Raw genomic sequence first — 26,387 nt, 5'->3', positions numbered from 1 at the left:
TCTGCTCTAGACGAACAAAAAATAAGTTTGTATTACTTTGTTGATGGTGGAATATAGCACATACATTATCTCTACCGCCTTGGCAACTAATGTTTATCAAAGTTAGACTAATACAGACAATGCTACATTGACTCTCTCAGTATTCCTTAAAAATTAATTTAAAAAATAATAATTATGGTAACCTAAATATTAAATCGCCTAAAAAGGGAAAGGACGGAAAGAGCGGGTAGGAGGTATGAAGGCAGAGAGGAGAGAGGTCATGAGTCAGTAGAGAAGATCTCACGATGTAAAGATTGTTGTTTTTATCGGCCCGACGGTCTGCAGAATATTTTAACCCCTTATCTACTAATAGCTCTCCTTAGCTTCGCAGCGAGAGGTCTGCCTGTAGCAGGCTGGTGTGAGAAATGCATGGCTGGCTAAAAAAATACAAGGTGTGGGTCCTCCGCATGTTTACATCGAAACATCTTTAAAAAAAATTATCGACAGATAAGTCAACACTCTCTTGTCCATACACAGCACACACCGCACACGAAAACACAAACACACGCACACAAGCACACAGACTGACACACATCTCACAAACATACCATGCAGTCGTGCGTGTACATCCACCATGTTCTTTGTCTAATCATAATGTTTTACTAATTCTTTTAATGCATGAATATCCCTCTTCTTTTACCGTACATATACATGGATGAGTTGTCATGTTTATTTCCTGGCCCAGATACCTGTGGGTCTCTATTCTCGTTTGATATCGCAATATAAATTGCGTTTTTCCGGTCCTCCCTTGGTCACAAAAATCTAGGTAGTCGTTCACAGAAACCATTGAGCTTCCTTCACTGTCATCGTAGAACTTTTCTCCAGCCTCGAAATGAATCCACGTTCAGGGCATGGCTCAGTACAGTGAGCAAACAGAACAGACATTGCCAGAAATCTCACCTTTTCACACGACTCTTCAGTCAGAGTGCTCATGTGCACCATCACGTGCACACCAAGTGACCGGAAGTAAGTTGCGTCCCGTTACCTAACGTCTTCCCCATGCGCAACCGGAAGCGGCGGATGGAAACTACAGTCAGCTATCACTGGGAATCACTGGGAACGGACAGTCTACACCATATGGACGCCAGGATCCCTAGAAGTTATCCGCTGGATCCTTGGACATTCTCTGGAGACGCCGGCTCCACCTTGAGGGACTTGTCCGGACCGGTCAGCTTCTGAAGATTGTTTTCCTTTTTCCATTTCATCCGACGATTCTGCGAAACATTCGGATCAAAAATCAACATGAAATGGTCGTCAAAAGGGTTTTATTTACAATATAAACATGTCAAGTGGATGACTGTATAATTATTTTATTTCTTCACGCTGCCGAGCTGCGAAAAGAAAAGTTTCCTTGCAACATATTTTCAGGGACAATACATGTTAACTATATAAGTACCTTATACTACTAATTAACAAATAATATATATATATATCCATATACTATTGAAAAAATATATTATTAGGAATTATAATATTAAATGTAAAATTTTTAAGCAGTAGTATATGACATAAGCGTCAATGTTGTAAATAAATGGTTCCAAAACCAACCAACCAACCAACCAACCAACCAACCAACCAACCAACCAACCAACCAACCAAACAACCAAGCAGGCAAGCAAGCAACCAACCAACCAGCCAACCAACCAACCAACCAACCAACCAAACAAACAAACAAACAAACAAACAAACAAACAAACAAACAAACAAACAAACAAACAAACAAACAAACAGATTACAAGCTCGTTAAGTGTCTTGAATTGTTTTTGAACATTTGAAGATATCAAAGCAGTGTAAATGTTACAAAGCTGCCTCTTGCTACGAGAGCAGATTTTTTGCGACATTTTTATTATTCCCTATTAATTCACAACATCTGTAGGATTTCCATCAAGCGGTGTTTTGGGCTCAAGTTGTTCTTACAAGCCATCATGTCCCTGCTGATTGCTAGAAGAATAAATTCTGCCATGAATGTCTGTCTTGTCTGTATTAAGTTTGTCCTCTTGCTCCTCACTTTCTGCATTGTTCACAAATAAAGCAAAGTTTAAAGATCTAGTAGGGGGAAAATTTTTAAATGCTGACTTGGAACTGGAAGTAAGATTTTATTTTTCAAAAGATGGGTCAGTACCTCCGTTAGCTCTCGAGATACAGTCCTACAAATAACCATACAAACAGCACACACATCAATATTGACCATGCATACACTTGTGTTGTCAAGACAACTGCCAAAAGACCTAGGAACACATCTCTTTCTCAGACCACCGTCTCTCTCTCTCTCTCCATGCTCACTTCCACCATATTCAAAATTGTAAAAATGTAAGTGTGTGTGTGGTTTGTTTTTTTTCTAGCATTTCGCTTACTCTGTTGGGTGTACGTTCCTGGGTCTTTTCGAAGCAGAAACCATATCTTTATATTGTTTATAAGTTTCGCCTGCTGTTCTTAACATCAGAAAGGTCAACATAGGGTCAGACGTGCAAAGAAAAGGTAAAGCAGGAAACAGAAGTGACAGACAGGACCACCCCCACACCCCACCCCACTACCTGGACAGTCTTGCACTTTGTACCCGGAAAAGGACATTTTATGTATGTATGGAACGGACAGGGTCACGCCTTTGTCGCTTCGTCGAGAAAGTATGTGAGTGGGTTAAGGTCAAGGCATCTGGAAGAACCCTCGTCTAGGAACTACAAAAATGTTTAAAAGAAACAAGAGATATGTTTGTAACATGACAGTAAACAGACAGGCAAAGAAACAGGTAAACAAAGAAATAAAAAAAAACAATTATTATTGAAGAAGACACTGCAATAATAATTTTTAAAAAAGCAGCAGTGAGATAGACGACAGGAGGGAGAGGGGAGAGACACCTTGTTCGTATATCATTAATACAATCAAATCCAAACAGAAAGGTGAGACAAAGACAGAAAGGTAAACAAACCAGTTTGGGATAAGAAGATAGCAACAGAAAAAAAACAGACTGATCTATATACCAGGACAAATTTTAAAAATCAAACCAACCAACCAACCAACCAGCCAACCCAACCAACCAACCAACCAACCAACCAACCAACCAACCAACCAACCAACCAACCAACCAACCAACCAACCAACCAACCAAACAAACAAACAAACAAACAAACAAACAAACAAACAAACAAACAAACAACACAACTACAGATAGAAAAGTAGTTTTTTTTTTGTACTAATCAGACGGTTTTAGGCCATTAACAAGCCAACAACTAGTAGAGGGAAGCCTCTGGGTATTCTACTATTTTGTGAGGAGTGAGGACAGGCTCACCTGAAACCAAATCTTGATCTGTCGCTCCGTCAGCCCCAGCATGTGTGCGCGATCTCAATGCGGCGCCTGCGCGTGAGGTAACGGTTGAAGTGGAACTCCTTCTCCAGCTCCAGCGTCTGGTAGCGCGTGTACGTCTGCCGCGTGCGCTTCTGCTCGAAGTGAACCTCTGCAGCAAATCATCATCAACATCAACATCCTCCTCCTCCTCCTCCTCCTCCTCCTCCTCATCATCATCATCATCATCATCATCATCATCATCATCATCATCATCATCATCATCATCATCATCATCTCGTTCTCGTCGTTTTCTTTATACAATAATAGAAAAAGACTGGCTATTTCTTTTTTCTTGGGTGAAGGGGTGGCTGATATGACAATATTTTTGTGATTCTCCTCCATATCATCACTGATGTTGTCAAAGTTTATTAAAAATAAAATTAACCGCAATAGCTTGTAGAGCCCCGTTCCTTAGTGGCTCACATCGTTACACAATATATATATACTCACAGACTAAGGTTATAAGGATACATAAGACATAGCAACATCCTTCTTTACATGACAACCAAGTACACGAGTCCCCACAGACTGTCAGTCAAAACATTACGGAACAGGTGTGTGTTCAGAATGACAATGATGATGCATGTCCCAGTTGTGGGGTGTTCCAGACAACTGGGGGGCAGAGGTAAACAAGTCTACCAAAGGACCTAGAGATAATCCTAGGGACAGTCAGAAGTTTTTTCTAGCGAAAAGAGCGACCTAGAAGTAAAATAAATGAACATAGTTGCAGAAAGATAGGCTGGAAGTGTGCCATCAAAATGACAAAACTAGAGCAACTGCAGTTGTTTACTGTATATACAACTTTACTGGCAACCAGTCAAGCTACCTGAGCAAAGGTGTGATGAGTGGTATTTGTGTGTTTGTGTGTTTGATAAGTGTGTTGTGCGATGTATGTGTATAATAATATCTGTATGCTCGTCTGTTTTTGAATGTATTTGCGTGAATGTGTGTAAATGTTTTAGTGTGTGTGTGTGTGGTGCTCATTCTGCATACACTTTACTCATTTCCCCACCACCTACTCCCCTCTCCCCTTTCACCCTCCCAATCGCAATGCTTCCCCTTAAGAGGACGTAGATATGAAACGAGGGTAAGTCCTTGCCCTGGGGACAGCAATGAAACTCAAAAACAAGCATCTTGCTTCCTAAAGTTAGAAGGCGGTATCCACACCCAACAGATGGTTTGTCCCTGGGGCTGTAATCACAAAGATGTGGCAGAGGTGTCTTGGGATGGAGAAACACGAAGTAGTATGTAGTGTCCGTGAGCTATACCTTTTTATAATCTCAGAAACAAGACAAGTCTCCTTCAGTTCCTCACTTCGCTCTGGGAACTATGGTCCAAGGAGAGCAAAGAACTCAGAGTGAGGTAGACTTCCACCACCAACTACCCGTATAATCAGACAGGATGTGCGCTGCACGTATACCTGCTGTCAACAGATCAATTAGTTTCACACAAGGGTGCACATGGGGAAAAAGAACAGAAACAGATCCCATTCCTCAATTAAACAAAAAAATCAGTGCAGAAGTATCGAGCAGCCAGCACGCTGTGATGGAGGTAGCAATCTCGCTGTTACCACCAGGGCCGCTACCACCAGGGCCGCTACCACCAGGGCTGCTACCACACCGCTTGGTGCTGATGTGAATCTGGAAACCGCGACACAAGTGTGGATGCACCTGGGGTACAAAGCTGGATGCTGTTACAAGCAAACCATCCAAGTGTCGATAAGAACATATCATGCAATACTCCTCTAAACAAATCTGTGAAAAAATATCTACTGGGGAAGCAGACATCCTGGCTTTGCTAACAAAACAAAATACAAAGAAAACTAAAATAATATGATAATCGATGTAACAGAAACGTGTTACAGTATCTCTAAACTTCAAAAGCTGCTTTTATTTATTCAAAACAACACTGCACAGCTTTGTTTTGTTTAAGTTTTATCTTGCTGTGTGTTATACCGCATCATTTTCCATCTTCGAATGCATTTTTCTCTCAATCACACACACACACAGATGGTTACTCAAGCTGATGCAAATGTCAAGATAGGTTTTGAATGGATGATTAGCAGCTACAGTGAATAGCTACAGTAAATAGCTACAGTGAAGAGTTGGTTTATGAAATACTGTTGTTCATGGTGTGTACAATCCTTGTAAATAAATTTATTCTGGAGGCGTGAGACGATTGTAATCTATCATTTAATTTATACATTCATGTGCACCCATCCATTCAGTCATCCGTATCGTTTAACAAAATTTTAAACCGATGACATTCCGGGGACTTTATTTTCTGCAATTTTTTTTTTCTTTTATTTCAAAACGCACTCGTGCGACCGGCTTCCACCCCGATCCAGTCGGCACCTGCCAATTCCTTCTACCATTTTTTTTCTAGTCGCGGTCTAGCAAGCCCGTCACGTGTTTTTCCGATTTAAAAAAAAAAAAAATCCAGTCTGCGCGTCACAGAGTACGGGCTACCCGAACAAAACGAAAGCGAGATCAAAGGAAGTCACTCAGGTGTACAAAGCGTCCGTGCCCTCCGGTGCTCGCCCCTGGCAGGCGGCGATACCATCGGCCCACGACAGTCCGGGACGTGCGGTGGAAGTAGGACAAGAGTCGTGCTGTGCCGTGCTGCAGCGTATGTGACGTGCAGCACTCTCTAAATGGCGAGGGACTTTTTTTTTTTTGCTTAGTTGTTTTTACGAATTGATGCGCGCGTGAGTACAGGTGAGAGAGAGAGAGAGGGAGGGAAAAAAAAAACAAGGAAGGAGAGTCAATATGAAATGGGGGAAGAGTCAAACATAGTATTAACAAATACTAACACCATAATAAAAATAACATAAGCAGTGGAACTATTTGTCTTGACGATAAGACAAGGACGGCGATGAAAGTGACGACGGGTGCAGCGACTGGCGGAGTGCAGCGACCAAACAGTTCTTCTTCCCTCTCAGGCGTCACGCAGGTTGCTTCACTTCGCATCAAAGCGCCGCAGGGGTAGATACAGTCAGGTAGCCTCTTATCACCTGGCATCTTTAATTCCACGTGTGTAAACATTGCTAACTTGGCACGGATCGTGAGATACCGACTAAATAGTTGATCGACCAGTCCTTTGTCTTGGTGCGTATGTAGTGTAAAATATATATTGAGTGAGTGAGTGAGTGTGAGAGAGAGAGAGTGTGTGAGTGAGTGTGTGTTTGTGGGTGAGAGAGAGTGTGAGTGTGAGTGAGAGAGAGAGAGCAGACAGTAAACCAGAGGCAAGTTCATACAGCACACAATACATCGCGGTCGTGTAATAGTCATACGTATCGCTTTGTCCTCACCAAGCGATATAAATCGTCTTGCGACCAAATCTGTGCACCCGCAAAACTCATCCATACATTAATATTTCTGAGATGTTATCATTTTGTACACCGTCTTTCTAATGCAAGCAGTCTTTCATTTTTGCATGCATATTCATGTTTTACCAAGAAGTAATGTTACAGTGGAGATACACATTTACAGAACAGTTGTGAACAATAAGACATGCTTTGTGTTTATAAATAAGGTAATAATTAGGTTTGGGAACAAATTAATTTACTATCAGCCACGAAGACAGTCTTGGCCACGGTACTAATAAAAACAAACCGTTGTCAAGGAGACGGAATATTTTCCTTTGTCTACATCTGTACCCCGGGTAAGTAATTTCCCAGCTGCATTCATAAGTAAGTAGCACTTATTCAACTCCTCTACCCGTGATAACTACCAGCTACCCGATGGCACAGGAATTGGGGACTGGTGTTGCTGAAGGATATCTTGCCTCATGTGCATTATTATTATAAAGCACAACCGGTATCTTTGATCGGTCGAGCCTGGTTGTATACTCCATGCCCTCGGGATGTAGGTGGGAAGTTGGAAGTGACAAACTGCTGGTCAATACTTATGGGGAAAGACAGAAATGTATGTAGTGTCACAGTTGGATTGCAAAACGATTGAGAGACCAGCCACCACACCTTTGAAGGCCTTGTTCTTTGACGGAGCGTGACGAGAAAAGCGAGGCCACCGAGGTAGGACCTCACCTGAAAGGTGTTTCAACATGGCTGCCATCGTAGCTTCTCTTTGAAGTGGAAGTGTGAAGAGATAAACCACAAAGCACGAATAACTCAGAAGGTTTGCAGTGAAAATAGTTGTTATCTCCCACACAGGCAGCTATTGCAATGTTTTAGATGTTTACTCAGATGTTTACTGTTTACCCGAGCCAGGTGGGTTTGTAAACAAATGCGCACGCACGGCTCTCTCTCTCTCTTTTACACGCACGCAATACACACACAGATTCCCGCAAAAACCCGAAAACAAGAAAGTGAGCTTTAGGAATGTACAAATACAATGACAAACATTATTAGGCTGATGGAAAGTTCCACATCGGAACACAAGTATGTCGCGGTTCGCTCAGGGACACGCACGTGCATTCGCGCTCACGCATCCTTGCACTCGCCCTCGCCATCTGTCATGCAAATTGTAATTATCATCTTTTCTGCTTTCATGGACTGGAGTTATAATGATTCCGCATAATTAACACTGGCTGTGCTATGTTTGTATACATATTGTTGGCACGGGCGCACAAATAAACACGAAACATTTTAATTTGTGAGATGAAAACTGAAAGATAAACTGTAAGGTGTGAATGGACTCGAATAGTTCCACAGTACACCGGCAACAGCACCACTTATCACTATAAACAATGACGGCATCAACAGATGATGATGATGATGAGGAAAATGATGACGGAACGGATTTGAGGTTAGGAGTGATTTGAGTAAATATTCCTAAATGAAGTGAATATTATAATCGAGAAATATTAAAAAAATAATTAACAATACTCCTTGCATTTTCTTTTCTAATTATAAAATAAATGTTAAAAAGTATTGCTGATCATTCAAAGAATAAATCGCAGTTGAATCTTTTTTCAAATTAAGAGAGTATTTATTGTCCACTGATTAAAAATTTAAAAAAAAAAGTTTTTAAATGCCAACGAAACCGGAATTTATGTGAGACCGCGCAAGACACATAATTGTGAGTGTCAACAGGTCGACAGTCGTCTTGACAAATTGTTTTGATAATGCTGCCTATGCTGAAAAGGTGATGTCCATCACCATCCGCACATCTTTTGACAATTCGTGAGATTCTGAAACAGGCAGCAGCAACTGTCATACTGTTTTATATGATGGATGCAATGTTTATATTGATAGTTAATAACATCAATGAGAAGTAAAATGACTTAATTACTGTGTTATGTGGTACTAAAGTGTGTAATGTGTAATGATGGGAGTTGCCTACAGAGAATAACACACACATGTGGAGAGCGATGCGCTCAGAAAGGTGGGCAGTCGGTAGAAAATGCTCGAGGGTTTCACAATCAGGATCTTGGATCGGGGACCACAGACTATCATCAAGCCGACACTCTACCAACGATGACAAACATCAACATGACATCCTCGTCACATCCACCACACAGACGTCACACCTGACACCTCGGAGGAGAGACGAGGCGGCCACCTTTGCCAGAAGAGGTCTCTGCGCAACAAGTCATCCTTGTGTGGCGGACACGGTGAAGGATGAAGACCGGGCAGACAGACCTCCTCCCAGTCTGGCCGTCCTGCTGACGTCAAGGGGTCATAAACTGGGGGAGGGGGATGAACAGGTCTGTCGTCGGCGCATCATCGGTGTCTGACATCACAAGGTGGCCAAGAGCTGGCCCTGACGGTGCGGCCATAAAACAATCTCCTTTGTCGCAGACAGTCTGGGCTACATCGTCACCTGTCCGCCATCAGCCCCTGTTGCATACCTTCTCCCTATCTCTACTTCTTTCTCACACACAATAAAATTATTGGCTTATATAAACAAAAACCCTACGATTCTTCACTCGTTGAAGCCCTTTATCCACCCGGCAAACAAAGCAATAGAATCCCAACTTAAATTTTATTAACATTTTATAAATCAGCCCAAATAATTATTTAGTAAAAATTTTCACCGTCACATCATGAATTTTCTCTCTTTCTTTCCTCGGTGTCTTTGTTTCTTTCTCTTCTTCTGATTGACTTCTTTATCCTCTATGAGCGTGGAGCGCACTTTGAACTTTATCAAGTCTCCGATGTCACAATTTAGTTGAAAGCCCCTGTCGCCAGACAGTGAAATCATTGCTTTGATACAGTAGAGAACATCTTCCCCTCCGACCGCAGCCCGGGTATCAAGATCGACAACATCGTCGTCTTTACCACCTTGACCGTTCATGCAATACTCGCCTTCCCACCCATCAGCACCCGCGCATCTCCACGGCCTCATGACAGTCGGTCCCTTCCCTTGTCCTCAGGTGGTTCTCTGGTTCCTTGAACCATAAACCACGTAACCGATCATATCTTGGCGCGAAGTTCCCGCGGGGTAGAAACACTTTCCCCTTCAAGGGACCTCAGCAGTGGAGGTATGTGTCTTCGTTGTCAACCCACCACAACCACGACTAGAAAGTCACGTGACTACATCGTATCTTATCTTTACGACTGTAAATCTCCTGACTTTTACATCTTGCTGTTTAAAAAAGATGTTAATCAGCGGTTCAGAAAACAATGATTCTAATAATAAGTTAGAATACTTGTCTTTTTTCTTCTTGTTTTTCTTCTTGTTGTTGAGGTTGGATAGAAAAAATAGTCCTGGCTGTAAGGATGTCGCACTGTGAGGTGGGTGGAAAGGGGGAATGGGAATCTGGGGTATATTGGGGAATTGGAGAAAAGGACATAGATGCCAACCATGAAAACAATAGAAAGGTTATATTTAAAGTATCATCCACTGATTTCCCATCCCTCCCTCTCTCAAAGAAAAATTCTTGTGTTGTTCGTGGTTGGTTTCTGTGACAAGGATGGAAGTGATTTCATTATGAAGTGAGTGTTGGGGTCAGTAGGGGAGGAGTACTCATGCACCAGGGAGGAAGCCAGAGCTAGAGAAGAACCCACCTCACCCTCTCACCCCTAACTCCCCTTCATCCATCCACGTGGACAGGTGCTACATTTAGGAAGTGTGTGTAGGTGTTCCTGAATCCAAAACTGTCGCAGAAACGGTGACAGTACAGTGGCTTGCCACTACAGCACCGACACCATCAAACCCACACGACCACCACACCACATCAGATGAAGACCAGATCCTGGGTGAAGGCCTGGCGCACGCGCAGCGCGGTCTGGAGGCAGCGGCGAGGGTTGGCAGGAGGCCGAGAGTCTGACGGATCGGATCTGTCAGGGACGATTACCGCGGCGAGGCCCAGAGCAGACTCCGCCTTTGTAGTGCCGCCTGCACAGATGCGCTTGCCTTGGCACGGACATCATGAGGCGGGGTTAGCACCTGGCCACGCCAACACTCCCCCTACCTACCCCACTCTCCCTCAAACCACCCTACTACCCCACTAACTCACGTCCGACGAAAGTTAGATTGATGACAGTACTTTGATGATGATGGTGATGATGACGATAAACTAAACAAAAAACAAACGAAAAGTAATTTCTAGAGAAGCGCCGACAACAGCATCACATACCAACCTGAAACAAGTGTTGATTGATTAACAGCACCGTGGCTTTGAAAAAATCAGGGTGTTGCCCGTAATCGCATTGCACCACCCGGCAACCTCCACATTATTTATATGCATGGCGCCTAGAAGTGGACTCAAAGCGCATCAACACTTCCTAATACTTGAGGGTGGGTGAACACACACTTACATGGACTTGAGACTGAACTCTTGATCGTGGACTGGCAGACAGGAATACAGACTGTTGAGAGGCGATGAACCAGAAAGATTTTTTTAAAGACCACCTCCAGAGTCCTTTGAATAATTGGGAACAGAGACAGGTTTCTAGAAGGCAGACATTACTTGCGGATTTCAATTATTAACCACTCACAAAGTTCATACAGGAAGGGTGATAATTGTTTGCAAGTGACCTCCCTTCCTAAAGTTCAATGTAGGCAAATCCCAGATAACTTCCGGTGGTGAATGGTCTGTCTGTGTTTTTTAGCTGGAGCTGTAGCTTTACTAATGTTTCTGTCCCGTTTGATCACGAAAATGATAACAATGGATGTGTTTATGTCTTTATTGTTCTTCTTACGTGTTATCAACGCCATCTACAGGTGAGCTGCCGGTGTCAAGCTGTCCTACCTCTCCATCTTTTTTACCGCCACTGCACTCTAGCTCAGAATGTCTACGTGGCCTACCGTCTTCATCACCCGGACTCGCCATCCATAATCAAAGTCCAGCATGGAAGGAGAAAAGGAGGAATGAAATAAATTAAGGCAATACAAGCCTTACTTGCCATCCACAGTGATTGGGAGTGGTCAGTCGCTTCTAAACAAAATGGACGAGCTGCACATTAACTGCCGCCAAGAAAAAGACATTCCTGAAGTTCGTTTCACAGAAACCTGCAGAGCGAAGGAATAACTGACTCTCAAGTGTGTGTTGACGGTTTTAGGGCAGATCGGACAAGAACTGTAAGAAAACAGACAGTTGGGAATATTTTTATTATTATATGTATAAGTTAATATGATGTCCTCATATACCAATATGTAAAGTGCCTTAAGTCTGGTGTCTGTGCCACCATCTCTGGACTTTAAACCCTCGGGAAGAATTTGACTTCAATGTCAGTGCTGGTCCCGTTAGTGTCAATCCAATGAGTTGCAGGTCCAGCTGTTCGCAGTCTTGTAGACATCTGTGACAGTTATGAGTGTCAGCTGCACGGGAGGTGCTGCTGTTCTCCACAAACAAGCTAAACATTTGAATACTTCTCTTGTTTTTAACTGAAACACTCCAAGCGTGGTTGTTGGAAAATAGATGAGAAGCGAAAGGTGGGCTTAATCCGACAGAAAGGAGACAGCGAGAAAAGGCAGTTGAAAACAAAGGGACACGAACACAGATCGGCAACAACGACCGCCGGAAATTTTTGTCTTGGTGGGAGAATAGTTTTAACCGTTTAAAAATTAAACTAAACTCTTGGGAAAGAAAGCTTTCAGAACCCAACGGCGCACATGATACGGGTGCAACTGGAGAAAAGAAACAAATAAAACTGTCGCAAGGATAATACAGCTTAGCTCGGGGTTTGTCCAAGATATTTTTGGATGGTCATGTTTAGTGAAATTTCCAACAAAACCATTGTCTGAACAACCGCTGAGAGTGAACAGAATGAAACAATTATTCATTAGTTCCAGGCTGCTCGCGACTAAAGCAATCCGCGCGCTCTCGTTCTTTTAACGTGACGCACGTGCGTGACGACCTGCATCGTAAATAAGATGGGGTTGATCCCCAAAGAAAGGAGAAAGTGAGAAAAGAGCAGTTGGAAACAACTAGACAAACACTTTTTTTCGGCGACCTTAAAATGACAGTGTCCTAATCTTCACACCTTCGTGGAAACATTGGCGAATGTGTGATACGTTCATAAGGTGTCTCGGGGACATCATGTCCGTGTTTGGAATGCCATCTCATTTGTATTTTTGTGTATTTGTTAATAAATTGTCAACTTATTATTTTATATGTTGCATTATGCTTGTGAAACCATGGTAACGCACCAGCAAAAGAAATTATTCTTTTTTTTTCCTGAACGATAACGTGACTGTGACCCTGTCCTGACCCTGAGCGTGCATAATGTGTCTGTATTTACTTGTGTATGAGTGAGTGTATGTTGTAGAAATGAGCATGTCTGTTATATGCAAATATCTGTGCATGTTTATGATTTACTCTGTATGTGATTTATGTCAAGCGCTCTGAGCAAAATGTTTTGGAAAGGCGCTATATAAATCCTTATTATTATTCTGTGTTCACGGGTTCGATTTTCGTCCTAGTCATTTTTTTCAGTACACGTCTCTGTTTGTTTGCTTATGATATTTCTTGCACTTTAGGGGGCTGTATTTTTTTAATCTTTTTGAGAAATGTAAGTTAGTGTTGGAGTTTCGATTAGGCTAATGGTAGGCAGGGTTATAGTTTGAGTTAGGTTTGAGCCTGCAAGTCAGCAAAATAAAGATGAAATCATCAAAGTTAGGCACGTGACTCACTCAAATCACACAAAAGTCGCCGCCCGAGGTGCAACCAGCGATGACATGTTCATTTCTATTTTTAGCAGCCATGTTCCTCCTTCCTTTCCTCCCCCACAGCTATGACAGCATGATTTGACGAATACAGAAAAAACCATGTAGTCCGACATTCCACAGCAATAAACCTTAAAATCTGCAATGGGGGAAAATTCCCCCTCGATCCTCCATGTGAATGATGAGAGACAAACTCACAGGCTGGTCTCCCCGCGCAATGGCTGCCGGTCTAGGAGAGCCTGGGTAGTCTCTTGAAGACGAATCTTTGGCTGTGTAGTAGTTGCAGGCACTGCGGCAGCCTCGTCTGGTGCCAGGGAACGCAGGTGGGAGGTGGAGAAGAAACGAGAGAGATGGCGGGAGGAGAGACAGAAAGAGAGAAATGGGAACGATTCCACTGCCCCGGATTCTTCCCGGGGTGCCAACCCACATTTCTTGCTTTTGCATCAGTAGTAGCATCCATATTTCCATATTCTCTGACCGGCTTTTTTTTTTTTCTTTTCTCACTCATGCCTAACAGAACTGCAGACAGAAGATATTCTGCCTGTGGGTGTGTGCAGGAGAATGTCTATAACACAGGAGGAAGGTGCTGAGAGATGAAACACATGATATATCGCAGCCTCAGACATCAGTACACAAAGCTGCAATCGGTCACGTGACAGCTTGGCCGTGTTACACGTGACCACTGCATCATGCGGGGTGGGGTGAAAGACGGGTGGATGGTTGGCCAGTGCTTTCCACTGTGTGGTAGAAGATCACTAAGACTAAGTTTGTGAAACTCCTCACCCTTACACATACAGAAACAATTTCAACAAAAATGTGATTTGTCACACCGCTTCTGTTCATTGCGTGTGTGTGAGTGACTGTGACTACAACGACAAACAAACAACCTATGTATAGACTGCTTTATCGGATTTAGGTGGCTAAAATCGGAATAGGTAAGATGAGAGGAGTCATAGCTTAGTAGTCATTGCACTGTAGATAAGGATAAGATAATTTCCCGGGTATTACCTGGAACACCTACCCTTACCTCCACTGATTACTACGCACTTTATACTTTCAGCACGGCAACACCTGTATACTTTATACTTTACAACGCACCTTGTTACCTCATGACATACCCCCCTGCCCCTTAAAATAAAAATAAAATATTCTTAAAACCCATGACAAATATTGCTTTTGTTTAAGGATCTTTATTTTGTATCGTCAAACAAACAAACAAACAAACAAACAAACAAACAAACAAACAAACAAACAAACAAACAAACAAGATTGAATATCCCGCGTTCCAGAACTAGAGAAAAAGTAAAAACAAACTCTAGTGACCCTACAATCACTTGTGATTTAAGTGTTAAAACCCTCACTTATCTTCTGGTCACACTGTACAGAGTCGGGTACCCATTTGACAGCAGGGTCAACTGAGTGCAAGTGTACTGCGTCACCAGGGTATCGAACCGGATAGGGTTCTCGTGTTCCGGTTCAGTGGCTCTAACCAGTGGGCTAACCGCTCCCCCGATCATTATCACAAGGAAATCTTCTCTGTCAGCAACAGTCTCTTCAAAAGACACCGCTCACTTCGTTAGGATCGCAAAGAGACCGCGTGGGTGAGATACCATCTACCCGTAGTGTTAACAACTTGTCATCAGCTCCACGCCCTGCACAATGAACAGGTGCACTGCTCCTGGAAACCCCGCCAGATGTCTCTTCAAGCGTTTCCTCCTCCCTCCTTCCCTATCTGTCTATCCCAGTTACCAGTAACTTACTCTGTAACCTGATACCAGTAACCGTGAAATGTATGTTTGATAGATAATATCCTACCTGTACAGGTATATCTGGTTTTTTACCCTAGTGGTATCGTTCCGGGACTGACTGGTACGACCAGTGTCTCCTTCCTTTCTTTGTTCAATTATTTCTTCTCTTGAGGACGAGATTTAACTGTAAGTAAACAGTTAGTAAACAACTGTCATGGTCTGTGTCGTTGACTGTCATTCTTTCACGCACGCACGCGCACACACAAACTACTCTTGAGTTTATCACATCGATATTTCCTCACAGTTACCTGCCCACCGTGCACACCTGAGGAACTGATCACTGATGTAGAAAAAGGAAGGGCACTGTGTTAAAAACAACCAACCAGCTGCGCCAGTTGATCCCACGATAAACAAACACATACACGCCCACATGCACACGAGATATATATATATATATAGATATGACAGCAAACACTAGGAGTAATGATTGTATACAACATGAGTGACAGTGATGACAACTCAAGCAATGAATGATGACAGATATAATATTATAGGCTCATCGAACAAATTGTGAAATAAATGAAAGTACCCGTTCTTGTAATAAGTTGTGACGGATGAATTGTTTTGTGTGTCTATCGGTTTGTCACTGTGACCATTGCACCATCCCCACAATATGCCAACCCAGAGATGTCACATAAATACCCGCATACATCAAGTGTAGACTTATACAGATATAGAGAGTATCCGCTGCTCGGAGGTGGTCCGGAAAAGTCTTCGAGCGGGCGTCGAGTTTTGAACTCAGATGCTCCGAGTTTGTGTGCGCGAACCATCGGCTACTGTCTCTCAACATACTCTTGACCCTCCTCTAACCTCCTGCCCCAACCAGTATTTTTCTGTCCACTCTTGACGTCATCAAACTATCCACAAGCCAGCCGCGGAAATGATTTATGACGTCATTAACTGGCCGTTGCCTCGGTGAGCTGCACCACCCGCCTCGGTGCTAAATATAGAAGTCTGCGGCGCTGCTGCTCGAGGGCGGAGTGTGTCTCCATTAACAGGATGCCTCGTGATGAGTGTGGGTATCCATGGTATCCCTGACTTCGCCAGAACGACACCCGCAACTACTGGACGTGACTGACGAACATCACAGTATCGGTGGCATTCCAAAAGAGTAAGGGGTGGAGGCAAGGGTAGGAGCCCACCCCAGATGCCACCTGAAATTTCTTGTAGCTTTTTATTTATTTATTTATTTTTTTGTTTTTGTTGCCATAACATGGTAACAGAGATTCTAATAAATCACAATTCAGTTGTCGACAATGATTATTCTTTTGACTAAGTTTTGTATTTACACCCAAAAACCCTCTACTTTAATGCTCATATTTTAATTTAAAGCAATTATTGGCTTAATTGTTTATTTTAGTTGTCTTGTATTTGGTTAGTTGGATGGTACTGGGGAGGGGAGGGAAGAGATGAAACTGAAGTATTCAGAGAATCTCCCACCTGTCTAAAATACACTATAGTGTGTGTGTGTGTGTGAAAAATAAACAAACATATTTATGCATTGTTGGACGCAAGTTTGAACATTTTGGGTGTACAATGTATCCTCGATCGGAGGCTATTTTTCTATGTAATGTATACTATATGTATGTATAACAATTTTCCCTTCTTTTCTTGCACAATGTTCTCTTTCGTAGGTGAGCTCACCTGTGTGCAGGGTAAACAAACCAACGAACTACTCAGAACACCCTCGGGGGACACGAAGAAGAATTCCCCGTCTTATCCTACCCAGCCTCCCCCGCCGTACCCAAAGTTTGTACAGATACCGAGATACCCCTCAGACATACCCGAGGTCTCTACCGACTACCGGCGCCTCAGTTAGTCCCCCGACTGGTCTCGATATCGGGAGGACAGCCGGAGGACACGGATCGTGTGGTCGGACACACTTCACTGGTCACGCGCGTTTGAAGCCCTTGTCAACAGTATGCCATCTGCGGCCCTGCATACTGGCTGCTCAAATGATAGTTTATCTATGGGATGCAAACGGATATAAAACAGCAGGTTTATAGACAGGATGATCATCTTCTGGAGGCTCGGAACACGCGAAAGGGGAAGGAATGTACATCCTGAAGTTAGTCCGTTAAAAAACACTTCTCGCCAGACGTTTATGATCTCATAAAAAGGAACTCCTGGCTCGTACCACGAAGGGGCGCCGTGTAAAAAAAAAAAAGAAGAAACAAACCAAAAAACCCACACATTTCTTTCTCACATCTCGTTCTATCTCGTCTTTTTTAATGTGTGTGTGTGTGTGTGAGAGAGAGAGAGAGAAAGACAGACAGACAAACAGACCGACACACAGATTGTTTTACTGCGTCGCAATAAATTTTATTTATTTATTCCCTTTCATTTTTTGTTTAACTAATGTACCCCTAAGGTCTCTTTTTTCGTTTAATATTTTCTTTCAGAAGTTTTTAATTGTCTTTTTTCTCCTTTAGCCGTACTTTTATTTTATTTTTTGCCATCAATTTAATGAAGCGTTGTTGGAGCTGGTACTGAGAGACAATTTGTTTGTCTTATCATTCTATGTTTTTCTATGCTCTACTCTTTGCTAAATATAGCAAACGATGCTATTCCCACAATCACAAATTTGCATTTTTTTTTTTTTTTACAGAATCTGTCTTTTATTACGGAATTCCTTTTCTCTCTCCTCCTGCTGTTTTGGGGGGTTAGTGTCTCAAATAAACTGACAAAAAGCAGACTGGTGATAAGATGGTGGTGGTATGTGCAGAGGGGCGGGGAAGATGGAGATGCTGGGAGTAGTTGAAGGTGAGGGAGGGTAGATGTTTCTTCACCTTCGCTCGCTCCCCACCCTCCACCCCTGTAACTGACTATAGTACTATGACAGTCTGGCAATGAGGCTCGCGTCATTTGTCATACCTGTGTCATTTGTCATGCCGGCGTCGTTTGTCATACCTGCATCATTTGTCATGGGGGCGAGAGCCGACACCCTGACCTCTTTTGTCATCGTCATTTCTGTTGCTGTAACCTGGCGACGAGAATGAAGCTCGTGGCTTCTATACTGCGGCCTTTAGCGCTCTGCCTCTACGTTTCTTTTTTTGTTCTTTTTTGTTTTTCACTCCCCCTTTCTCTCTCTCATATCTTTTATCTTCTGTCTGGTATTTTCCTTCCTTCTTTTGTTTATTCTAATTTTGTTGTCTCTCTTTGTCGGTGAGAGGAGAGAGATAAAGCATAGTGTGTTGAACAGAGAAAGATCGTTCAGATTAATTTTATTTTCGAATTTAAAAATATTCAACAAAGTAACCACATTTTCTGCGTTTTGCGAGTGCAATTACCGCTTATGCAAATATATTAAAAGCGGAAGAAGTCTTCAAATGTTGATGACAGGAGTCCGACTACATGTCTACAGCCTGCCTTGGTTGTGAGCTGCATCTGAGGTTCTAACCATAAAATTATTCTGAATTTTAAATTTTCGCGATGTGGCATAAATTAAATTCATAAAATCAAGCTGATGCAGCGGTTAAAAATCTTTACTAGCAGAAAATTCTGGTAAAATAAATTATCTAAAAGTAAATGAAAGAAAATGTATGGAAACAGAAAACACATGAATAACTCATAGCAGGTGGTGTTTAGCACATTTTAAATAAATTTTGCCTGAGGAAAGCCTACTCGATTTATGTACCTATACTCATACTCGTTTTGTTTGTTTGTGTGTATTCTTGTGTGTCCGCAAGCATATTTGTGTACGTTGGTGAGTGCGTTCGTCTGTACGTATCGGGAGGAAATATTGTCACCGTATAACATGCTTTAAGCACACATCTTCCTAAATTTCTAGCAGTGTACACAAATTAGTCATCTCCATAATACAAACAGAATCAAAGAGCGAAACTACACGCTTTCATTCCTTTCTTGTTGCAACAGTCTATCCATCTCCCCGCCTTTTCCTTTCCCACCCACTCACCTGCATTGTAAAGCACCAAGAACGACTTGACATTACTCGTGAGAAAAACAACTAAATTCCTGAGATTTTCCATCAGAAGTTGGACTCTTAAATCGTCGACACAAGCATCTGAGGTTGAAGAAACTAGAGAGAAGGGATCACCCCAAGTTCTCACAGTCAGTGACATCTCTCCAACAGCACCGATCGAGAACCTTCTCGCAAAAAATTACATCTTCCTTTGGAAGAAAAGGGTTGTCAGCATTTTTTAAATCGCCATGGAAAGGACTCTTGATGAAGATGGGAAAAGATAAAATATTTATCATTCCTGAAGCGCTTTGCCTTTAAATTTGTGTAACATACCAGCCTACAACAGACTTCAACTAAAGAATACAATACAACAGTTTTCGAGGTGTGAGAAGGGTTATTGCGATCTTGTACTTTAGGAGAAAAACAAAAACAAAAAACAATCAACAAGTCTCGTGACATGAGAGGAATTAAAAAAAAAATATCCGGGATGCCTGCAAAACATTTGGAAGTCGGGCCGACACACAGCAACATTGAGAAACAAGCCAGTCAATCCCCAAATCATTTAAGAAGTAACAGGAAAAATGATATTAGTCATTTTCAGAAGCCAAAAAAAGTTGCAAAAAAACTTTTGTTAAAGATCCATTCTGTAGAGATAGGTGTATGTATGTGCAAGTGTTTTCATAAACTTGTGATTGACAAAATTCTTTTTCACAAAACGGCTTTTTTAACCACACATTCTCGAATATGTGGCTATTTTGCACAATTTTCCACAACTTTTACAGTAGTTACTTCTTCAAAAACTTTTTAATTAACTAAGCAAAAAACAATGAAAGCTTAGGTCAGTTAATTTTAGAAACAATACAAAGGCAACAAATAATATAGTAATAATACTGCCAAGAAGAAAAGACAATTTGTATTATTTTTTGTATGAGACTACAAGCGGCAACACGACTACCAACAACTATTTTCAGCGCTGAAAATATTATTGCACTTTATAAAATTATTTTTTAAATTTATTTGTTTCTTCGAGCGAAAAGTTAAACAGGATTCAATGAGCCACAGTTAGATTCATGTTAAATTCCCGGTTTGTCTTTTTTAAACTATTTTATTTTCCAATATCGTTCATTGTGTAGGAAAAAGCAATTCCTTTGTGCTAGGGGTAGGTGTGGGGTAGACGAGAGAGACAGGTGTGTATGTGTGTGTGGAGGAGGAGGTAAGTATTTGAATGTTGCAATTAATGTTACAATAGTCTATATTACATTGTAAAGACTTCTTTGACAAACACCTACCTCCATTTGCTGGTCTCATCCAAGGGTAGATAGCCATGTTGGTTCCAGACATGGGACTCATGCACGGGTTCACTGCATACCCGTTCCCCAGTCCGTTTACCTCCACCATGGGCGCAACATGTTGCTGATGCTGCGGAAACATGAAAGAGGGCATGGGATTGGAACCCGCACATTCCTCAGTCAGTCCGGGCTTGCAGTCCATCAAGCGAGAGTCATAATGTCCGTACGAATCCATGGCAACGGGTGCACCGACCGTTCCACCACCGCCCCCGTGCAGTGCGCCATGATAGGCGCTGTACTGTTGGGGCACAGGAGAGGTACAGTTGTCCATGGGTTGCTGATGTTGGTGTTGCTGTTGTTGTTGGGATGGATGTTGTGACTGAGGAAGCGGTGGACTAGAATGGTGGACGTGATGGGGATGAGAATGGTGTTGCTGTTGTGGTTGCTGCTGTTGTTGATGGTGGTGATGATGGTGATGGTGCAGCAGCGCTGGCGGTGGCTGCTGCTGAGGTTGCGGTCGGGAGTCTTCCAGCTGCTGCAGCTGCTCCTGCTGTTTGGACGCCAGCTCCGCATCGTGCGGCAGGCGGGTGTCCACCCGGTCGTAGATGTCGTAGTACCGCACGGGTGGCGGCAGCGGCGGTGGTGGCGGCGGCGGCGGGCCAGGTGAGAAACCAGGACCGCAGTGGTCGTAGTGGTGTCCGGCCAGGTACTGCTGGGGCAGGTACAGATCCATCTTCCGACCTCCACCACCGCCACCGCCGCTGTCGCTGTACGTCGTCGCAGCCGTCGAGGCATCCACTCCGGACGTCGGACTACCACAGCCACTGACAACACTACCACCACCAGCACCGGCGCCAACATCCATGGGTACACCGCCTCCGGACGCAGCTCCTGCTCCAGCACCGCCCCCACCAGCACTGTAGTGCTGCAAGGCCGGTGGCGGCAGGTTGTTGGTGTAGTAGGAGTTCATAGCGATGGCTTATCTCCTGCACCGCTCTGGCGATGACGATGATGATTTGTGCGTGAAAAGGGAAAAGCGGCTTGGCACTTGAGCTACATGACTTCCCCCCCGACAATTGCTGGCGTATCTAAAGGGGCTTCGCGTTCTTTCTCTCTCCTTCCACGTCGAGCGCCTCTCCTACAATCCCCCGTGAAACCCTCTCTCTCCCCCGTTTCGTTCACACACACACACCCCTCTCCTTGCAGCACCTTTTTCCACCAATACCCTTCTCCCCGCCTTCCTCTTCTCTCTCTCTTCCTCCCCCACCCTTTCCTCCACAACACTTCTCTCTCTCTCGCTCGCTCGCCTGTCCCCACCCAAAACCGACACCACGGACGTAGTTTGGGAGGACAACACACACTTCCAGCGGGTTCCCTTGCACCCACCCTGCCCGCTCGCGTGCGCAGCCATCAACGGTTTAGGTCATGTGACCTGCTCGATGTCGACCAGCCAGACGGGAGTGGCGGAGCTGGTCACGTGACGGGCTTCGCCAGCCTCAGGCACTTCTGGCGGCGGCGTCAGGTGATGTGTTTATGATTCTTTTGACATCCAGCGTGCTGCAGGACTGACCACTGGCTTTTAATGTTGTTTCTGCCTTTATAATGTTTTTTTAAAAATTATCTATAATACTTTCACTCACTGATACTTGAGAGCAATAGGGGGAAAGTGGGGAAAGATTAAGGGGAAGCGTGCGATATTGTGTATGGCGCTGTACTTACCACCTACAGTAAAATGTCTTCTCACTTGCCAGTGTTGATGAGGATTGTCAGTAGTAAAAACAATGTAAAATACTATGTAATTTGACCTTAAAATAAATATTTATTTAAATTTCCTCACAAACGTGTGGATGAGTAGATCATATGTATATTGCGCGCGCGCACAGCCATTCACAGAATCGTTTGACTGACAGAGTGAGCGAGGAGAATGGATACGTTCGGGACAGAGAGAGAGAGAAATAAAAGAAAGCGCAGGAAAAAATAAATAGGTAAAGAAAGATTGAAAAAAAAGAAAACTGCTAGATAGTATACATATTAAACATTACAAAATTATTATCAAGAACTCTTTTACAACAGTGTAGAATCTGAAGCTGACAATATTAGACAACAAAACAATACACTTCAGTCAATTTATTTTGTTTTTATTATGGTCCGACAGCAAATTCAACCAAGAGTTTCCACTCACACTCACGCACACATATATAATTATAGATTACTATTAAAACATTGTCAGGTACAAAAATATGTTTAATCGTACAATATTAGTGGTTGTCGTAGTGATGAGAAAGGGGATCAGTGAAACAAACAGAGAGGAGGGAGGTAGAGAGAAGGGAAGATGAATGACAAGTATTATTATGTTATATTTATTGTCCTGTTATTATGTTATTGTCATAATATTGCGAGGAAATTGTGTTATTGTTATCTTATTACTGCGTTGTTGTTATGTTGGAGCCATTGTTTTTCATGAGAGTGAAAAAAGTTTGTTTAGAAAAGAAAATACAACAACAGCATGCACGAAGCGATAAGAATGTAAAAATATACAAGTTGGTAGTTATAATGTTGTGGAATATTTCATAAAAGTGGGTGTAGCTATTGTCACACCATTTGGTGACAGTGAATAGCAAAACAAACCTGTGTCCACCTGATGCTAGTCTCATGCAAAGAGAGAGAAAGAGAAAGGGGAGCAAAGAAAACTGTTTGGATAATATGTACTCTGCACATAATTGAAATTTGTATACATATAGATAACATACACCCTATGCATAATTGTACAGATGTATACATACTGATAATGTATTAGTCTGCACAGCTTTTATATCTCTGGATGGCATGTAGCACAGTTAACTGTCTACATGTGAATAATATTACTTGTAATTTGTATAATTTGTATATTTATATAATATATGTACTTAGCAAGCTTTTGTACACTTGTACACGGTTAAATAATATATAACACATTTTCGTTCAACTATACACATATGGATAAGTTTCACTTTTTCATAGTCTGCATACTTGTATGAACGAATATGGATACTGTCTACACTGCAAGCTTTTGGTACAATTATGTATGCATGGATAATGTGCCTTTTGTATATTTTTTTACAGTTGTATATCTATGCATACAGTTACTTTCTATACATTTTAATGTTGTTCTTTTGTCACAGTTGCTTTTCATGTCTCCACGTTGCTGATTCATCTGCACAGAAAGCTAGGGTATGAAGCAAAGGCGCTAGAAGTAAATTTACCTCGAAGGTCCATGAACCGGAAGTAAAACGGGATTCTCTGGGGGTCAAAAATGCACAGACATCGGAGGTGGAAAGAGAACCCAGGGGGTTCTTTCTCCAATTCGACTCAATCCCAAAAGGCCCTCATTGGAGCTCGAGATACGATCTAGGCATAGGTCGTCAACGACGAGAGCGATGTAACATCTTTCTGTGCATTTCACGCTGTAGCCTGAACTTGTTTCGCTGTCAGACATCAAACGGTTGCTCGATGAGAGCGAGGGTAATTTGTATTCATTATCCAACAGGCGAGAGGAGGCCGAGATTTTTAGAACAAAGTAAAATACAAATTTTCTATAAAAAAAATCGATTGAAGAATGGAACGGATCAAACGAAGTTCAGTCAGGCGGAACGGAATTTCCGGTCACATGCATAATTACCGAGGGCCGTCATTTGCGTATAATTAAGGAAAAACATCATTTGTGTACAATTAAGGAGAGATGTCGCTGCTGCACTATTAAGGAGAGAGTGTCATTTTCCCTCCTGAATTTTGCACTGGAAGCTCAACTTTCTGATTGAAAAAAAAAAAAGTCAGGTAGTGCTGAAATCTCGCTGCCACGGAAATCTCGGACATTTGTACTCACTTCTCTCATTCACACTCAGTTTCACACCATGACGCAAATGCATAACGGTATCAATTATTTACCTCACTTCTGGATTTTTTTTAAAAACCTATGGTGACCTTAATTACAGGTACCCAGCCCTACATTTACCTTTCAACTGTTCAGATTGAACTTTAGAGGTAAGAAGTCAAGTTTTGATGACAGGACTGAAAGATAAAGGAATCTACCAAAGCTATTCCATTGTGAGAAAGACAGTTACATATTTCTTTTTTCTTTCTCTCTATCGCCCAGATCAAAGGGGCCCATGGGATTGGTGTCCTCTGGGCATCTGAGAAAAGCACGTGAATGCTGATTTTTTTTTTTGGTTCCATTTGTAAGACGAACATTCAGTGAGGCGGGGCGTGTGTAGCCAAGCCTGACAAGAGGGGAGAACGGGGTGGAGGGCTGGTGTACCCGAGCCCACGGCTGTGAGCCTAGTTTTATTTTATACAAAAGCTGGGGAAAGAATATCAAAAGCATTACACATGGGGATGTCGAGTTTCAAGTCTGCGATGTACTATTTCCAGTCCTGGAAAAATGGTGAGGTTGGCTTTATTATTATTTTTTTTTGTTGTTGCTGTGCTGCTGTTGTTGTTAATGTTAATGTTAAATCACAAATCACCAGCGTCACAGATTGTGATGAAAGCCGAACAAGATGAAGAGCTTTCGAAAAAAGAAATAAAAAAAGATATCTGGCAACTTCATGAACAGATAATTGATGTGCTATGCCTTGCAAAGTGGCAAAACAAATTTAATTTATTTTAGAGAGGGTCAGTGGTTGTAGCGATTGTAACCGTCCTGTAATTATGTAACCGGGGTAGTCAGGGGACATTAAAGACACTCATTGAAACTTTTTACTTTTTCTTCGGGGTTTTTTTCCTCCCTTTGATTTAGCTGAGTGACTGAGTGAATTGCTGCTTGTATAGGCTTTAGATGATGATGATGAGGAGGATGATAAATGCAAAATTTGTACATATTGACAAAGAAATTGTAATTACACTTCTACTAAATAATTGAGGAATCGAATTAAAGATTAATGTAAGATACCCGGATAGGTAATCTGTCCCAAGCCTCATGTTGACACACTACCCAAAGGGTAGCATATACTCAGGTAGGCTAACAGGCTGATTAGACACACTTCGTAACTACTACTCGTGACTAGGCCAACAGTCTAGGTCTCTAGGACAATGTGCTTCGTGAATGCAAGCCCTCGAGGACATTGGCTCGATGATGTCTGGGCATCCAGCCATGACATGACTCTCATTATAAATACGTAACCCACGGCACAGATGTAAGATGATTGTGCCTGTCCTAAAAATCACGAGGCCTAGTCAACCCAACGATTTCAGACCAGTGAAAATATTGTTATCTCAATCATCATGAAATCATTTGAAAAAATTGTAAGGAGCGAGGTTATAACTGCTGTTGATCCACATCTTGACCCGCTACAGTTTGCCTCCAGAGTGACGAGGTGTCGATGATGCTAAACTGTTTATACTAAATACTTTGTACAAACATCTAGAAACCCAGAGTTCATGCCAGGTTCTCTTCTCTGATTTTTATTCTGCTTTTAACACTGTGCAACCTCACTTGTTGGCGGAGAGTTTGGTTTCAGACTTCCATCTGTCTTACTAACCTAAGGTTACCAACTGTATCTATTGTAGCTGGGAATATGTGTGTCTGAGTGAGAGAGAGAGAGAAAGAGAGAGAGAGTGTTTTCATGACAAGTCTCAACCCTAATGACAGCCTGAAACGTCCCACCGATCCGCTTGACCTTTCACCACAAAGCAGCCCCTGATTGATGATCGGGTGACATAACAGGGTCCGTCACCACCCGCTTACATTAAACTCACATTACGCCCTCTTCTTCCTTCGCTTCAATGACTCTCTTGTCCATGCTTGGATGTCCCGCACCACCCTGCCGCTAGAACCTCGGGTACCTCGTCCTTTTTGCTGACCGACAAGCGGCGGATAATTATAATCCAACTGTCTTCACGGCCTCGAACACCTTCTCCATCACTTAAGCCACTCCC

The 26,387-nt window shown here is 42.6% G+C and overlaps 1 protein-coding gene across 1 annotated transcript; it reads right to left on the bottom strand.

The window, feature by feature from the left end:
• Positions 1–21,845, bottom strand: LOC112557693 (homeobox protein Hox-A4-like). The gene is given in 4 exon segments (XM_025227688.1): positions 1–1,253; positions 3,326–3,373; positions 3,376–3,491; positions 20,475–21,845. Coding segments are annotated over 4 exon segments (1,248 nt in total). The 5' UTR covers positions 21,445–21,845; the 3' UTR covers positions 1–1,139.
• Between the last annotated feature and the right edge of the window lie 4,542 nt (positions 21,846–26,387).

The sequence above is a fragment of the Pomacea canaliculata genome, linkage group LG2 (assembly GCF_003073045.1).
Source record: "Pomacea canaliculata isolate SZHN2017 linkage group LG2, ASM307304v1, whole genome shotgun sequence".
In the NCBI taxonomy this organism is placed as follows: Eukaryota; Metazoa; Mollusca; class Gastropoda; order Architaenioglossa; family Ampullariidae; genus Pomacea; species Pomacea canaliculata.
The sequence above is the reverse complement of the archived record's forward strand: the minus strand, read 5'-3'. Positions and strand labels throughout refer to the sequence as shown.